Source organism: Aulonocara sp. 'chitande type north' Nkhata Bay, linkage group LG4, assembly GCF_057382095.1.
Source record: "Aulonocara sp. 'chitande type north' Nkhata Bay isolate Kocher_YH1m ecotype deep benthic linkage group LG4, A_spYH_male_GT1.1, whole genome shotgun sequence".
NCBI lineage: Eukaryota > Metazoa > Chordata > Actinopteri > Cichliformes > Cichlidae > Aulonocara > Aulonocara sp. 'chitande type north' Nkhata Bay.
Window position 1 is genome coordinate 34,316,959 of NC_141347.1, and position 15,783 is coordinate 34,332,741.

The following is a 15,783-nucleotide window of genomic DNA, read 5'->3' on the forward strand; positions in this document are numbered from 1 at the left end:
ATTATATCTAATATACTGGTGTACCGTTTTTCACCACCGTCTTCCAAATGAGTCCAGTGTTTATGTCCGTTCACTTAGGCTACGTTCACACTGCAGGTCTTAATGCTCAATTCCAATTTTTTGATCAAATCCGATTTTTTTTGTCTGCTTGTTCACACTACAGATAAAATGCGAACGCGCTCTAGTGTGAACGCTCAAAGCGGCCCGCATGCGCAAAAGAAGATGTCACACAACGCGCTGTTTAGACCCAGACCAAACAGTATTGTTTGACTGATGGCCCTTAATATAAAGACTTCGGACTTTACGTTTCCCAATTTTTACTTTAAGTTATTTTGTTATTTACATAATAATGTAAATAACCTAATAATTATCCTTATTGCTGTTTTAGAGAGGAGCGCTGCTTCAAAGGATAGCTGCAGATTTCTGTCAGAATCTGCAGATTACAGTACAAATAAAATGTTCACGTTGTCTTCCCAACAGTTTCACTGACATCTACACTGGATGGCCAGGAAGCGTTCGCGACGTCTTCTCCGGTGCTGATAATTGGCGTCTGTCTTGTGTCAGTGACGTAAAAGACGGATTTAATGCGACATGACCGTTCAAACAGCAGTCGCTTTCTAAAACATCGGATATGTATCGGATTCAGTACCACATACGAAAGTGACCCAGATCGGATTTGAAAATATCGGATTTGTGCCGTTCACACTGTCATACCATGATCGGATATGGGTCGCATAGGGTCAAAAAAATCGGATTTGGTGCGCTTTCGCCTGCAGTGTGAGAACGTCAGGGATAATGAATTATTTATCGACGCATTTCATGTTGGCACTGTTAGCCCTCCAAACAGTGGGTGTTGACATGTCCGTGTCATTTGGTCAGCTGATTGCGGGTCGTAAAGCCTCTGGGATAGCCAGTTTAGTTAGCCTAGCTGGCTGTATGTTTGTTTTTTTTTAACGTTGGTACAAAGGTGGCCTTTAACGTAGCCCTGACGTTTTAAAAAGCTGTAGCAATTTACGGCATTTCAAGCGCCGCTGCCTGCCTTTTTTTGCGGCTGTTAGCCTAGCAACGGTTAGAGTGGCCGTGGGGAAGGGAGTGAAGTTGCTCTCCGAGTCTCTGCATTGCAGCTCCGGGTGCTGCTGATGGAATTCAAACACACAACAATGGCGACTCCCAGCCCTAACAACTCAACAACACCCAGCAGCAACAACGCAGGAGCACACCAGCAGTCCCAGTCCCAGCACATTACCACCATGAGCAGCATGCAGGGTAAGTGGGAGGCGGTGGGAAAATATTCTGGTGAAGCTGGAGGAGGAGGGGAGGGCTCACATTCTGCTGCAGTGAAGGTTAATGTTAGCAAGGCTAGCCGTGGGAGGCTCAGGCTACTCCCAGGACTGAAAAACATTCCCAAGGGAGCGGACTAGCATCCCCTCTCAGACAGGAGAGCTGTTATTGCCGAGTTCCCCAATTGGAAAAATAATCAATTTATTATTTCTTTGCTAACGAGTTAAATGTCCTTGTTACCATTTTTTGGTGTTTTATTGCCCCGTTGCATCCTGTTTTTCTATTGCCTGGACATAATCTCGCCAAGTCCCATTACAAAAACAGGCAATTTTAGCTAGCGGTGATATTTCTTTATCGTACATAAACCTATTAAAATATTTATGTTGGTAAATAACACAGACAGTGGAGGGACATTGTTCAGCTTAGATTAGAGCAGTGTTTCTGAATGCACTTGGGTTGCAGCACTCTTGACATTCAAGATGATCTTCCACACGTACACGGTGGCTTGCACCTCAGTTATGTTAGTGTTACGTAGGCTGACTTTATCAAAACGCCCAACGATTAAGATTTTCTCAGAAGTATTTGCTGTACGTTGATGGAAATAACGTAAGTTAAATAGCTGGATTCGTTATTGGAGTTTAGTTATATTGGATGCATTATTTGCAGATCTATTAAGCAGCAGGTTTATGCAACTCAGTGCAGCACATCTCCATACTTGCTTGCAGAGGTGTGGACTCGAGTCACATGACTTGGACTCGAGTCAGACTCGAGTCATTAATTTTATGACTTTAGACTTGACTTGAAAAAATGTTCTAAGACTTGTGACTTGACTTGGACTTTTACACCAATGACTTGGGACTTGAATTGGACTTGAACCGGTTTACTTGAAAAGACTTGATATTTTACCCCAAATATAAAATTTAACATGCATATTATATAGAGATTGAAAATGTGACGTCATTCACGGGTAGAACCGCAAAGGATTCTGGGAACTCGTGGCAAGCGGTACTAGCGCACGCAGGCTTTCAATTAAAATCAGTTATACAGCGATAAAAAGAAACACAAAAATGTCAAGAAGCTGTTGTATTATTAACTGCAATAGCCGGTCGCATGACAGCCACGGGAAGCCGACGGGTAAAGAGATCGGTTGTTATCGGATTACGTCGTTGAAGAGAAATTGTTCGAGCCATGTTTCCGAAGTAACAAAGACGCGACGGATGGCCTGGATTGCAGCCATTCAAAGATCAAATATAACGTCCCAGAACACTCCAGCTCACAGGTTAGTCTGCTCCAAGCATTTACACGAAGGTCAGTGTTTTTTAGTAGTTAATACGTCATTTTTCTTAACATAATTGGTGATATAGGTTACAAGCAAGTCTGGCGCTGAACAGAAATGGTCGCGCTATGCTCCTTTATTTATTGTGCATAAATAGTGAATTGTCCTGACACAATATTGCGTTTCGCTTCTGTTATTATGGTACATTGACAAAAACATACTTTTATTCACAGGATAAAACAGTTGTTTTGTATCACTAATTGCCCAGTACGATTACAGCATACAATATTATTGTCACTGCTACATTTCTGTGATGCTACCAGAAATTATTTCCACTACTAATTAATTACCGTTGAGCTCAAAGGTTATATTAATAAACGGTTAAGGAATGTGTATTTATGACGACGATTTGTGAGACTGGTAAACTTATGATATGTACGATGGTCTTTCGTTCTACACGGTGCATTTCAAGGTCCTGCACCCATCCGTCGGTAAACTGTACCTGGGCTTGTTGCAGTGACCGGAAGTTACTAAACTTCATGAGTGTATGCGCTCACTCCAAGAACCGTATAATTATAAATATGCATATAAATATGCTACGATGAGATAGCTGACTTCATCTAACTAGCAAATGTTGTCCAGGCTACGTTGGTGATACAGTTTTTTTTAATGTGTATGATATTTTTGTCATGCGATTTTAAAGCTGGTCCTACAACCGCATCCAAGAATAACATGCAGCTTATCTCAGAACTGTCGGTGAAAATTATTCTTGGAGCTAAGTTTAATTGAGCTGCATTTTAAAGAGGTGCAATTTCACAATTTGTGTATATTTTCTAAGTTCACTATTTTGTCATGTGTTGAGAAAAACACAGATTTTAAAATTACATGGTCTAATATTTACATTTAGCATAACTGCAACATTATTTTTTCGTTGTTTTTTTTTTAAAGACTCGAAAGGACTTGAAATTCAAAGTTTCAGACTTGTGACTTGACTCGGACTTTTACACCAGTGACTTGAGACTCGACTCTGACTTGCCTGACATTACTTGAGACTTGACTTGAGACTTGAGGATAAAGACTTGAGACTTACTTGAGACTTGCAAAACAATGACTTGGTCCCACCTCTGCTTGCTTGTGCAGACAGTAGTGAAGGCTTTCTCAGTACCACAACACGAAAATGCTCTTTACCTATGCTGTGGTTTTTGTACAAACAGTCTCTCATTTTAACTTTCAGAGTCCAACACCTGCTGGAGATGTCAGAGTGAAACAGGTAGCTACACACTTCCTTGACTTAGTAGAGTCAGATAAGCAGATGACTTTAAAAATACAGTGTTTAATCTGGATAGTAAATTCTTGGGAAAATGAAACAGCTATTACATACTCTGATTTAGAAAATAAATCTCACAATATACTGATGTAAGAATCCCTGAATCATGAAGGTGAATATTGCTTGATTGGAATTAGGTGTATTTCACTTTAATGTAATCAGTGTAAATGAGATGCATGCATTTTTCAGCCCTCGTAGATGTCACAATAATAAACTTTATGCCACTTTAATTAAGCCTAACGTTAGCGATAACATAACCTTCAAGTGCTTTGATTGTTTAATTTTTATATTTACATTTACGTCACGTAATCCTGTCTGTTTACTTTTCCCTGACTGTATTTCATCTTTCATTTTAATGCTGCTAACTAACGATTCCTAACTCCTCCCGTGATGCTGATGGATGGTGAGCTGTCCTAAGAGGAAAAACAAAAGTGTTTTATTTATGTACACATTTGTTGTTGTTGTTGTTGTTGTTTTTAAGTTCAAATAATTTCACGATCATAAGTCATGCTCGTTCCTTTTTAGTTTTACCTGCAGGCCATTTTTCCTTCTTCACTGACTGACACCTCATCCTGCTCCAAGTGCTTGGCTCATAAACATGCGTGCATGCCAGTGCATTGCCATTCAGGAAATGCATTTAACCTGCGATAGATGCACCCGAATGTTTGACAGCTCCGAAACTAAAGCCAGGGCAGTTTTTGTAAATTGCTTCTCGGGCTTTTGAGTTGTTGGGATGTCAAAGTCAAAACTGACAAAGTAGTAGTCTATCTCTTGAGGTATATAACACAGGCTGGCATATGGAAGGTGAAATATAATAAAAATAAAAAGCTGTCTTCTCACCTCTAGGGTTTCAGATAAACCTGTCTGGAGCTCCCCCAAGTAAGCCAAATCTCTTTTGCTTCAGCACCAACAGTTCTCATCCCTTTGTTTCTGCCTGACAGTCTGGTATGGGGGAGTCTGTCCTGCTGTTCTTCACTAATCTGAGTCAAAACTTCTGATGGGTTCAAGTAGGCTTGTGCCGGTACCTGATGCTTTTAATATGACCTTTTCAGATATCAGGATATATCAGGCTACAGACGCATGCAGTTATAGAAATGTTGTTTGTTTTGTCCACGTCAGGATTTTTGTGCTGCGCAAAAAGACCTTTATTTTTATTTTTTTGTCAGACACACTTCGAGGAAAAGCGTGTCTGTTCTCGTCGGCACAAGCCTAAAATTCAGAGCTTCCATTGATATTTTGGCACGAGATCTCTCAACGGACCCCCCTCTCCCCCTTCTGCCAACCAAAGAAACACCAGTTTAAAAAGTGCAATGGAAGCTCTACCTGGCTGGTTTTCAGTGTGCAACTAACCAGCATAAGTAGTGCCTGTATAAGTGTTGTGTGTTACTTTTTTTTCCCTCCCCTTGGCATTGGTGCACTCCAGCATAGCCCTTTCTTGTCGAGACAAGGTACGCACACTGTGAAGTTGTCATTTCACACAACTTCTTCCATTGAAACCTAGTGGAATTTCAGCACTCGCATTCCTGTGGTATTTTGGGTGGAGTGAGCTGTCCTTCGATTCAAGGTGAAATCAGAGCAGTTGGCCTGAGGAGCATGTTTCCCAATATATATTTCATTTTATTTTTTTCTTTCTTACATTCCCCCCCCCCCCACCACCCCCCTTCATGTTTATCTTTGGGTTGGTCTGTTTGCATTGTAAGTGGAGGTGGTTTAAGCAGCATGCTGGATTTCTGTCTCTGCATCAACATCAGTGTCTGGGTATTTTTTCATCTACTGTTGACATGCTTTGGAAATTTGAGTCTTTAAATTCTTAGTTTTGCACAAAGCCAGATGGTAATGCAAGTTATGATTATGAGAAACATAAACAGTGACATGATCATTTCTCACTGGTTTTTGTGCCTAGTTTGCATTCATCTGCTATTTTATTTGGTCTGTACAGCCAAACGGTCCAATCTAGCAGTCCTGCAGTAAATCCTCCTCTTTATAGTACCCGCTACGACTCCTACCAACTGCGTGAGGAGCTGTAGGGGTTTGGTTACTTGCGGATTGAGTGGAGGCCCTTGTCGTCTGGTCCACGGCTGCCCTGACTGGTGTTAGGGACATGGAACGCCACCCCTCTTATGAAGAAAGAAGCTAGAGCTTGTGTATGAGGTCTGTCGCATCCAACTGCAGATTGAGGGTCGTCTGGGAGTGTCTGGCAGAGTCTCCAATCGGGGAAAACTTATTCTTAGGCCATGTTCTGCTGTTGTGGCCCCCTAGACCCAGAGTTGAAAGGTGCTGTCATCCAATGGATCTTGGTTATTTTGTGTCTTTGGTCTCTGGAGAATGTCGTAGGTAACAGAGGACCAGATGACTTTGGATTTAACTCAAGGATGCATTGTACCTACAGGTTTTTCTATTATTTAGGCCACCACATTTATATCAGTACCTGCAGATCAAACACCTGTGTAAAGCAATAACATAGATTTCCCTGAAATCATCTTCATTCTTTCACTTTTAAGGTGTTGTTTTTTTTAAAGATTATTATACATCATCAAGTGTCATCATGGAGATATCAGATTTACTTTGAAAAGCCCCGCCTCTTTACTATGTATGAGTTGTAAATTATAAAGATGCATACCCATTATATTACCAGGACTGATTGGTTTTTCTGTTGTTTGATGTACCCTGATTGTTTTGATGAGGCAACATTGAGTGCTTAGAACAGCTGTCTGAACGACCTTCACGAGGGAGGATTTTTTGCAGGACTGCTCAAGTAGATCGTTTCAGTTTTAGCTAATGATACTAAACTGGCAACTGACTGTACACCAGCATCAGCCTGCTTGCAGTTGAGTCAGTGAGGTTGCTCCACTCACTTATTTATTTGCATTTTTTTGATTAAAGTCGATTTATTCAAAAAGAGATTCATTCACTTGTTTTTCCAAGTAAACTTTTTAGTGTTATTATCAGATTTTTTTTTTTTTTTGTCCATTTCCTCAAAAATCACAAAAAATACAAACATTAGGAAAGTGCGCTGATCTTTTAATCAAGATAACTCATTGCCTTCTGTTTGTTACTCAGTCATGCTTACGTGTCTAGTCAGCCAGGAAAAACCCCGTCTGGATTTCAACATGGAAATATTACAAGATTGTCTGCTTCCCATACAAAGACAATCTAGTACTCCAAATCTATAAAACTTCTGACTTTAGAATGCATCTTATCGGACCCACCATGTTTTTCTTTTTAATTGAGCTTTATGAAAAATGTGGTTGGGTGAGGGTTGTATTGTTCCCATGAAAAGACCAAAGTAACTGACTGAGCTGTCAGCAAACCTGAATAGAAATAAAAACGTCCTGTGTTTTTATCGGTTTCCCAAAAGCTACAGCCAGTGTGGTTTTAAGCAGACATTATTTAAACTGGAAAAGTTGTACGTTTGTTGGGGACTGTTTTCATTGGTGGATTAATCCCATTTTAATCCAATAAACTCCAATATGTGTGTTCATGCTAATGCTGTTGTGCAGTTTGAGACTGCATATCTCTATCGGGGATGAAAATTCTCTCTGCAGCATGCCTGAATTGAATCCCTGGATGCAGAAGGATATTGAAGACAGATTTGTTTACCTCTGTCTTCATGTTCCAGTTGGTAACAACATCCATGTGACTAGAAGCATGTGACCTCAGGTGGTGCTTTTTGCATTGTTGTCTGATGAAGATGAATGCAATAAATCTGTAAAACTGGGGCCCTGCAGTTCATGAAGTTTGAATTCTTTTAATTTTGTTGAGAACCTCAAGATGGTGACATTAGACTTTTTCCAAATTATCATTAATATTTATTTTTTTTTCCCCTTCTACCTTGTTCTGCGGAGAGTTCTTCCTTTTGAAAGGGAGTTTTTCCTTCTCACTGTCACCAAGTGCTTGCTCACAGGGGGTCGTCTGAAGACCGTTGTTGTGATTTAAAGCTACATAAAGAAAATTGAATGGAATAGGTTTTCTTATAATATTGAGATTTGCATTTAGGCAATCGTGAAGAACCCTTTCAAAAGTTTCTGGATGTGGATTGAATCCACAGCGCAGTGGTTCGAACCTCACTGCAAGAACGAAGAAAATGGATGAATGGACTGAATCCAGAAAGTAATAAAGAATGTCATGGAACAGAAATGCTACACCGCTCACAAACTCATCTCTTTGGTCTTTTCATGGGGTAGCTAAGTTTAGAAAAATTGGCGAAATTACCAACAATATGTTCGAAGGCTTGCGGATGAGTATTTTTGTAAATATGCAGGTGTTGCAGAGGTTGCCAGTTCCCATCCCAATAATCTATAAAAAGCATGTCATCTATAGATTTCAGGAGGTTGGGATGCATTTAATCATCTGCCCAGTCCTTGTGTTGCCTCATTTCATGGTTGGTATCGTTTTCAATCACTGATCATTCGGAGCTGTCGTGTGGGATGAGTTTGGTCGTTTCATCGGCGTTTGATTCATGTTTCTCTCGCTCAGGTAAACGTAAAGCCCTGAAGCTGAACTTTGCCAATCCTCCCATCAAACCCATGACTAGATTCACACTGAACACGGCCGGGCCGCCCTTCCAGAACCCTCACATGTGAGTGAGCTTTCCCCCAGGCTTGTCTGTTAATGTAGTTCATCCAGTTTCTCGTTATTTTGGCCGGCTCTTTCTTTCTTCCCTCTCAGAGAGAGGCTGAGGACACACAGCATCGAGTCCTCGGGAAAATTGAAGATCTCCCCAGAGCAGCACTGGGACTTCACAGCCGAAGATCTCAAAGATCTGGGCGAGATCGGCCGAGGAGCTTACGGCTCCGTCAACAAGATGGTGCATAAGCCGAGTAACCAGATCATGGCGGTCAAGGTGATCATTGCCCTTTCTCTGTCTGAGCTAAAACTGAACACGGGAGCGATGTCTGTGAGTCTGTTTGATACGTATGGAAGCATTTTGTCATTTTCAGAGGATTCGATCAACAGTTGATGAGAGAGAACAGAAGCAGCTGTTGATGGACTTGGACGTGGTTATGAGAAGTAGTGATTGTCCTTACATCGTGCAGTTTTATGGTGCTCTGTTCAGAGAGGTGAAATGAAGTCACTTTGTTACAGAATGAACAATAATGTCTCACCTCAAAGGAAACAAGTGACTGAATATTCCTTGTTTGTTTGTTTTTTCAGGGGGACTGCTGGATTTGTATGGAACTTATGGCTACCTCGTTAGACAAATTTTACAAGTTTGTATATGGCTCATTAGATGATGTGATTCCAGAAGAAATATTAGGAAAAATAACTTTAGCTGTAAGTTTTTTGGACTTGAGTCTTCCTTATTTTATCCATATTAGAAGCCCGATTATCGTCTTGTTGTCCTAAACTCTGTTTTTGCATGTTACAGACTGTGAAGGCGCTTAACCACTTAAAAGAAAACTTGAAAATTATACACAGAGGTAAGAGGATACCTGACTTTCACCATTGTAATGCATTTGGATCATTGCGTGTCTTTTCACCAGCCGTGTCTCTTAACTCAGACATTAAGCCGTCAAACATCCTCCTGGACAGGAACGGCAACATAAAGCTGTGTGACTTTGGCATCAGCGGTCAGCTGGTGGACTCCATCGCCAAAACCAGAGATGCCGGTTGCAGACCGTACATGGCGGTGAGTAACAGGATGAGGTTACCGAAGTAGAGTTAGCCACAAATCGGCTTGAGTCCATTGAGCTTCATGGAAAATGACAGCTCTGACCAACCAGTATTTCAGTCACTGTCCACTTTATTTATCACCTGCTTATCCATGCTGTTACTCAGTGAACCAGCCATGTTCCAGTAGTGCCATCTACAATACCACAGCTTGAGTTAAACATTAGGATGGAGAAAATGTGTCGTCTAACGTTGGTCATTGTGTATTTCCATCATTCTTATGGAAGAAATTGTGGCTACTTGGAAAGAGCCAATAACATGAATTTCAGTGGTTAATGAAACATTAAAACAACATGTTTATAATCACTAGAAAAATTCAATAAAAAAAACAAAACAAAACACAAAATTGGCTCATTTTTGTGGCAATTTTACCTGAAAATCGGGTCTAAATGAGGTTTGAAAATCTTTGTTCCTTCTCATCTTAGAAGAGCTCTAAATAGAAACATGCTAAGATTTCTATTCAAGTCTTCTCCTTGTATAAAGACTCTGGTATCTCTGAAGCTGCTGATCTCTTGAAATTTTCACAGTAAGAGTCTAGTTCAGGACAGAGGTGGGTTAATGGGATGTTTAAAAAAAAACAACCCAAAAAACAGCTAATTGGCTTTTGTGAAGCTCTCTGTATACCTGACTGCAGCACCATGAATAACTGAATAAACAAAGTGCCACCAGTAAAGTTGAATTTAAAGTGGCTGAGAAAGACCTTGTAATATACGCTACAAAATGCATTATGGGTAAATGATAGTTGGGGAGATTGGGGATGGGATAGACAATGAACCTTCACTGTGTGTTTTTCCTGCAAATTACCCATCTCGTAATAGACTCAGTTAACCATCTTCTAATGGCTGCTGCCATCGGGATAATGACGCGAGTCACGCGGCAACGATCGCTTCAAACAGGTTTCATAAACATCAGAGTCCCTGAAATGAGCTGAAGCACCTCTAGGTACTTATTTGAAGCATTAATTTCAATGATCACCAGAACATAAAACTGCACCGACTGCATTAAAAAGCTTTTTCTGCTTTCTAATAAAAAGTTTTGCTTCTTCCACAATTTTTTTTTTTTTTTTTTTTTGTAACCTGTGTTCAGCATATTTTGAGTGTGTTGTGCTGCTTAATTGGATCTGGTATTTAGCAGCACAGGGATGTGGTAGAATGGAGTCGATGCATGAAAGTGCAGCTGACAAAATCTGATAAATTGCAGAATTTTTGAAGCAGAGTCTCAAAGGTTTCTAGTGCCTCGTAGAATCCAAGAACTTAGCTGTTGAGTAGTTACAATGAGGACCAATCAACTATTAACTGGTTATTTTAAATAATTTCACTTATCAGTAAGAAGGTTACTGGTCTTGAATGTTCCTCCTGGGTTTTGTGCTGACTGTAAACGACAGACAGTCAGAGGTTACAACAGTTCAGCCTATTATATCACATGAAGGTCTTAATGATAGTCTGTGCAGAGACACCATCCTCAATACCTGAAATCCTGTTAGAGGAGAAAAAATGAATTGTTTAAGAAACAGTCGAATATGTGTTTCTAAGGATTTTTAGTTCTTTATGAGACTTTAAGTAGAATATTTGGAGATCTGTTGCTATTATTTGGAAAAATTATTTAAAATGCTGATAAACATTTTTTTTAAATGTACAGGTCAAACATCTGACGATAAATAATCTGTCACATTGCTTTTTCTCATTAATCACACTGTGTGTCGTACACATGCTTGCGTGTGTGCATGCAACCAAAGCTTTCAAAGAGGTGATCTCATCGTGACATCATCGCTTGAGGTTATTTTTGCCGCAGGGTTACGTCAGCTGGGGGGCACCTCCTTCTGACCCTCCGTACCTCCTAGCCCTCCTTGTCTCTCTGCAGCAGTTTCCATTCTAAATTTGGTTAGGCGATATTAGGACCCGGCGGTACGCGGCCTCCTCTGCACGCTCTCCGCTCTCCCAAAGGCCGCGGCAGGGCGCTTCATTCATGACTCTGTATGAACCAAGTTACCCAGGAGCTTCCCACGGCTGTGAGCTCAGCATGCAGGAATCTCAGCTCCAGTTTCTGGTTTCCAGCTGGCACACACACCAGGTGTGTGACCGCCGTGCTGCTGGTTACTACAGGCTCAGTGACGTAGAAAAACAGACCTCGGTGCAGCTGGGAACAGATCACACACTTTACCTCAGGCTATAGCCTGTACCGGATGCATGTGGATGTTGGACTTTAGAGGACCAGTAGCTCTTGTTCACAGCTGTTAGTGGTTCTGATAAAGTTTGTAATAATTTGGCTAATTTTCTATTTTTTCTGTAGATACTTAAAGTATTAAATTTGAACCAGTTTCTCTTTACTTTAGTAGTTTGGTTGTGGTTGTATCCAGCACAGTTATTCGGCTTTTACAGATTTGCTCAGAGCCTAATAAAGTTTGGTTTCTCAGGGTAAAGATGCAAATCTGATTACTGGAGAGGAAAATCCAGATATGAAAAAAAATGCTGTCTAATGATTTCTTCACTAACGTTATGTGCAGTGGTTGTGTAGACGAAGTCTTGGTAGATGCGTGCAGCCTCTTGCTGCAGCGCAGAGCGTCCCACTCAGCTGGGTGACATCAGCCTCTAATTCAGGCCTGTAAATGGGCCAGCGAGGTGCCTCCTCCTCTCAGTGCTGCAGCAGGAGATCTCTGCAGCTCTCTGACGCACTTTGCTCCCGTGTCTGTTCTGCGGCTCTGAGACAAAGTGAAGGTTGATAATGTCAGAAGAAGCCTCGCAAGGCAGGAAGGAGGCAGCGAGCTGATGAACCTCAGAGCTGATGGCATGTCGTTGTGCAGGCGGAAGCATGCCCAGAGGCGATGAGCTGGTTTAGTGCTCTTAGGGCTAGCTGTTGGTTTTGGAAGCACAGATTTCTTTCTTACCATCTTGTGTGCAACTTAAAATGCAAGAGAAACACTTGGGTTAGATCCTAAAATCCAAACTAAAGTAATCCTTTGTTCTTTCCTTGCACTGTGGAGGTTGTGGGCTTTCTTTCTGTTAACGCTGAGGAAGAAAGGGTGTGCAGTTTTAAACCGAACACTCACAGTGACCTCTGGTGTCTAAAGCCTGCAGCACAGTTATTGCATTATAGGGGCAAACCTTTCCAACCTGGGAGGTGATTCAAAGCTGCGTTAACGCCTTTTCTAAGACTCCAAGACACACGCTGTTTATCTCTTATGGTCAGAGCATAAGCCTGCTCAGGAGCTGTCTCAGCAGTTCAACAGCATAGATGCATCATCTCAGAACATTAATTCACTAATGTACTTGCTAATATGTTAGTGATTCAGACTGTTTTTATCTTTAATGAACACACGTGTGGTTTATAGCAGCGGTCCCGTTTGGTACCGGGCCGCGAGAGATGAGGCTCGGGTGTGAAATTTATGGTTTTCGGGGGTTTTTATCATTACTTGTTTAATCATTTTTATCGTTAACTCTGTTTCCCTGGGTATTTTCCTGTGTGTTATGAATAAATGTTCTTTTTTTTGGTTCCCGGTACTGGTTTTATTTTGTTGTATTTATCCGTCCGTGAAAATATTGTTGGACATAAACTGATCCGTGGCGCAAAAAAGGTTGGGGACCACTGGTTTGTAGTTTGTTTCCATCACTAAAAACCCCTGATGAGCTTTTCTTTTCCTTGAAAACCAGTGTTCAATTTAAAGGTGCTTGCTTCGTCCTGTTTCTGTTGTCAGCCGGAGAGAATAGACCCCAGCGCGTCCCGGCAAGGTTACGATGTCCGCTCAGATGTCTGGAGTTTGGGAATCACACTGGTGAGTTTCAGCTCTTCTTACGTCTCTTCAGGTCCTGAAAGAACCTGGACAAATGACTGTGGAAATTGTATTACATATTTTGCATGTTGTTCTTTTGGTCTAGAAACTGAAGCACAGGAACGTGTACAGAGGGCATCGTTGCAACAAATCCCTATTGAAGGCAGAGTCAGCCTTAAGCTTTGGGGGGGTTCCCCAAAAAATCAACAAATACTTTAACAAGACTTAAATTTCTCGCAAACTGAATATTAAACTGTTAGATACAGTTTAAAACAACAGTGGTGACTGGTTTTGGTAATGTGGCAGACTTGTTCTAAAAGCAGTCTTCTTGGATTACATCTCGTATGGTGGTACACTGGTTGGCATCCTAACCTCACAATAAGAGGGTTCTGGATTCACATGCAGGCTGCACGTTCTCCCTCTGCTTGCACAGGCTTCTCTGTACTCGGTGCTCCAGCTTCTTCACACTGCACCTTCAGCACACACAGACCAGAACAAAGGAAGAAAAGCCAATCGCTGAAAGCCTCATGGTTTCCAGAGACGGCGCGACCTTTCTTTTATTAGGCCCATGATGACAGTGCATACAGTATGAGCAATAAACCTGCACTATAATCATTGTTGGAGGTCTGAAGTTCACCTTTAAACCGTTAGCACATTTAAATATAGTGTGGAGTAGCACCTCTGCTCTCTTCTCTAAACAAAGATGCTTTATGCAGTAAATGTTTATTAAGAAATAAAGCAATCTGCAGAAAATGTTGGGATTTACGCCATATTTGTAGTTTTCCGCTCTCAGTGTGCTTGAACTTTAATGCTATGTGTTTCAGTACGAGCTGGCCACGGGACGGTTTCCCTACCCAAAGTGGAACAGTGTGTTTGATCAGCTGACCCAAGTGGTGAGAGGAGACCCGCCGCAACTCAGCAACTCGGAGGAGAGGCGCTTCTCCCCCAAATTCATCGCCTTTGTCAATGTGTGGTAAGAAATACCTCCATAGACAAGAATTTCTGTCTCTTTGTAGTCTGTGCTGTGTTCTCTTCTGCCCCCCGGTGGATTAATCACCGAACTGCACCCTCCCATAATTTAACACCTCTGCTTTCTTTCTCATCTTCGTCTCAAGCCTTACAAAGGATGAATCAAAAAGGCCAAAGTACAAAGAGCTGCTGGTGAGTTCATGTTAAGTCACCCTAACCTTTCATGTTTTTCTTTTTCTTCTAGGAGTTTGAGTTAATGTAATAATTTGTTTCTTTTTAATCCACCTCAGAGAGATCCGTTCATTCAGATGTACGAGGAGCGCTCAGTCGACGTAGCCGGTTACGTCTGCAGGATCATGGATCAGATGCCGGCCTCTCCCAGCTCCCCCATGTATATGGACTGATAGCAAGATGAAACAGGAACTCATCCATAAATATAAACCACTCTGCAATGACAGCATCAAAAAGAGATAACTAAGTAATTAAAAAAAAAAAAAAAAAGTCCTTGTGTAAATTTGCTCGGTCCCATTATTGCAGTGTTAAAAAGAGAATTGTAAAGCCTAAAAAAGAAAAGAAAAAAAAAAAGCACCACGTGCAGTAAAAGTGGTGTCCTTTCAGTCATTTCTGTATATTAACACACTTCTGTTTCTTTCTTGTTCACAAACGCACAGACGCACAGTCACCTAAATATTAATAGCAGCTGAATCAGTCAATCAATCATGACTCATCCTGATCAGGATACATCTCAGTGATTTAGTAACAGTGATTTTAAAGAGAGGAGAAAAAAAACCCCTGGAACTTGTATTTATAGAACCAAAAATCGTGGAGACTCTTCGACATACTGGAATTATGCTCTTTGTGAAATGTTCCCACCTCTTCATGTAACGAAAGCATCGTGTTTGGTATCTTAATGGAACTGTGCTTCTCTGGGTATAAAGCAGTTTAAAAGTGTTGGTAGTCAGTCATGTTGGACCCGCAGTCCACTCAGTGCTCGCTGTGCAGTGGACTCTAAGCTGATTTATGAATAAAGAGAGAGAAGGTTAAAGGTGTGTTTTGCCTCTTTACTCTTACGGTGTCTGTTCTGCCTGGATCCAGGTGACCTGCACCTGCAAAAAGGCAGCTATTTAAGGAGAAAAATGTAATATATTAAATTATGCCATGTGCCATACAATTCCTAGTGAATCTAGAAAAGCACAAAACGTTCAGATGCTCAGACTATGACTGTGATTTAAACAACTTTTTGATGTGTACAAATACTGTTAACTACTTCTTCTAGCTGTTTACTTGTAATTGTGTTGGTTCATACTGTAGTTTAACTTTATGAGTTTAATGGGGTGGTAGTAATATTATTGACATGTATGCAAAACCTAAAGTAGTGGCGAAACATACAGTAACAGGCACTGGGTGGAACAAAGAGTCACAAGAAACTACTTTTTGTCTTTCCAGTTTAGAACAATTATGTTCTTAGAACTAGTATGGATTGCTCATATTTCA

General features: G+C 41.1%; 1 protein-coding gene across 3 annotated transcripts; it reads left to right on the forward strand.

The window, feature by feature from the left end:
* Nucleotides 1-554: 554 nt before the first annotated feature.
* map2k4a (mitogen-activated protein kinase kinase 4a) lies at nt 555-15,334 on the forward strand. 3 transcript variants are annotated; one of them, XM_086290125.1, is made up of 13 exons: nt 555-1,266; nt 3,792-3,827; nt 4,731-4,763; nt 8,361-8,463; nt 8,553-8,727; nt 8,825-8,944; nt 9,039-9,158; nt 9,253-9,304; nt 9,386-9,513; nt 13,246-13,323; nt 14,145-14,293; nt 14,436-14,481; nt 14,580-15,334. In XM_086290125.1, the coding sequence occupies exons 1-13, from the start codon at nt 1,140-1,142 to the stop codon at nt 14,691-14,693; spliced, it is 1,281 nt and encodes a 426-aa protein (XP_086146251.1). In that variant the 5' UTR covers nt 555-1,139; the 3' UTR covers nt 14,694-15,334. The 3 variants fall into 3 exon arrangements, with proteins under 3 accessions (XP_086146251.1, XP_086146253.1, XP_086146252.1); XM_086290127.1 differs by lacking the exon at nt 4,731-4,763 and having other exon boundaries at nt 556-1,266; nt 8,373-8,463; XM_086290126.1 differs by lacking the exon at nt 4,731-4,763 and having other exon boundaries at nt 557-1,266.
* The last annotated feature ends 449 nt before the right edge of the window (nt 15,335-15,783 follow it).

Coding starts and splice junctions, on each gene's coding strand:
- map2k4a (XM_086290125.1), top strand. CDS start 1,140: ATGGAATTCAAACACACAACAATGGCGACTCCCAGCCCTAACAACTCA. Junction 9,305..9,385: donor CTTGAAAATTATACACAGAG/GTAAGAGGATAC, acceptor CTCTTAACTCAG/ACATTAAGCCGTCAAACATC. Junction 13,324..14,144: donor GGAGTTTGGGAATCACACTG/GTGAGTTTCAGC, acceptor TATGTGTTTCAG/TACGAGCTGGCCACGGGACG.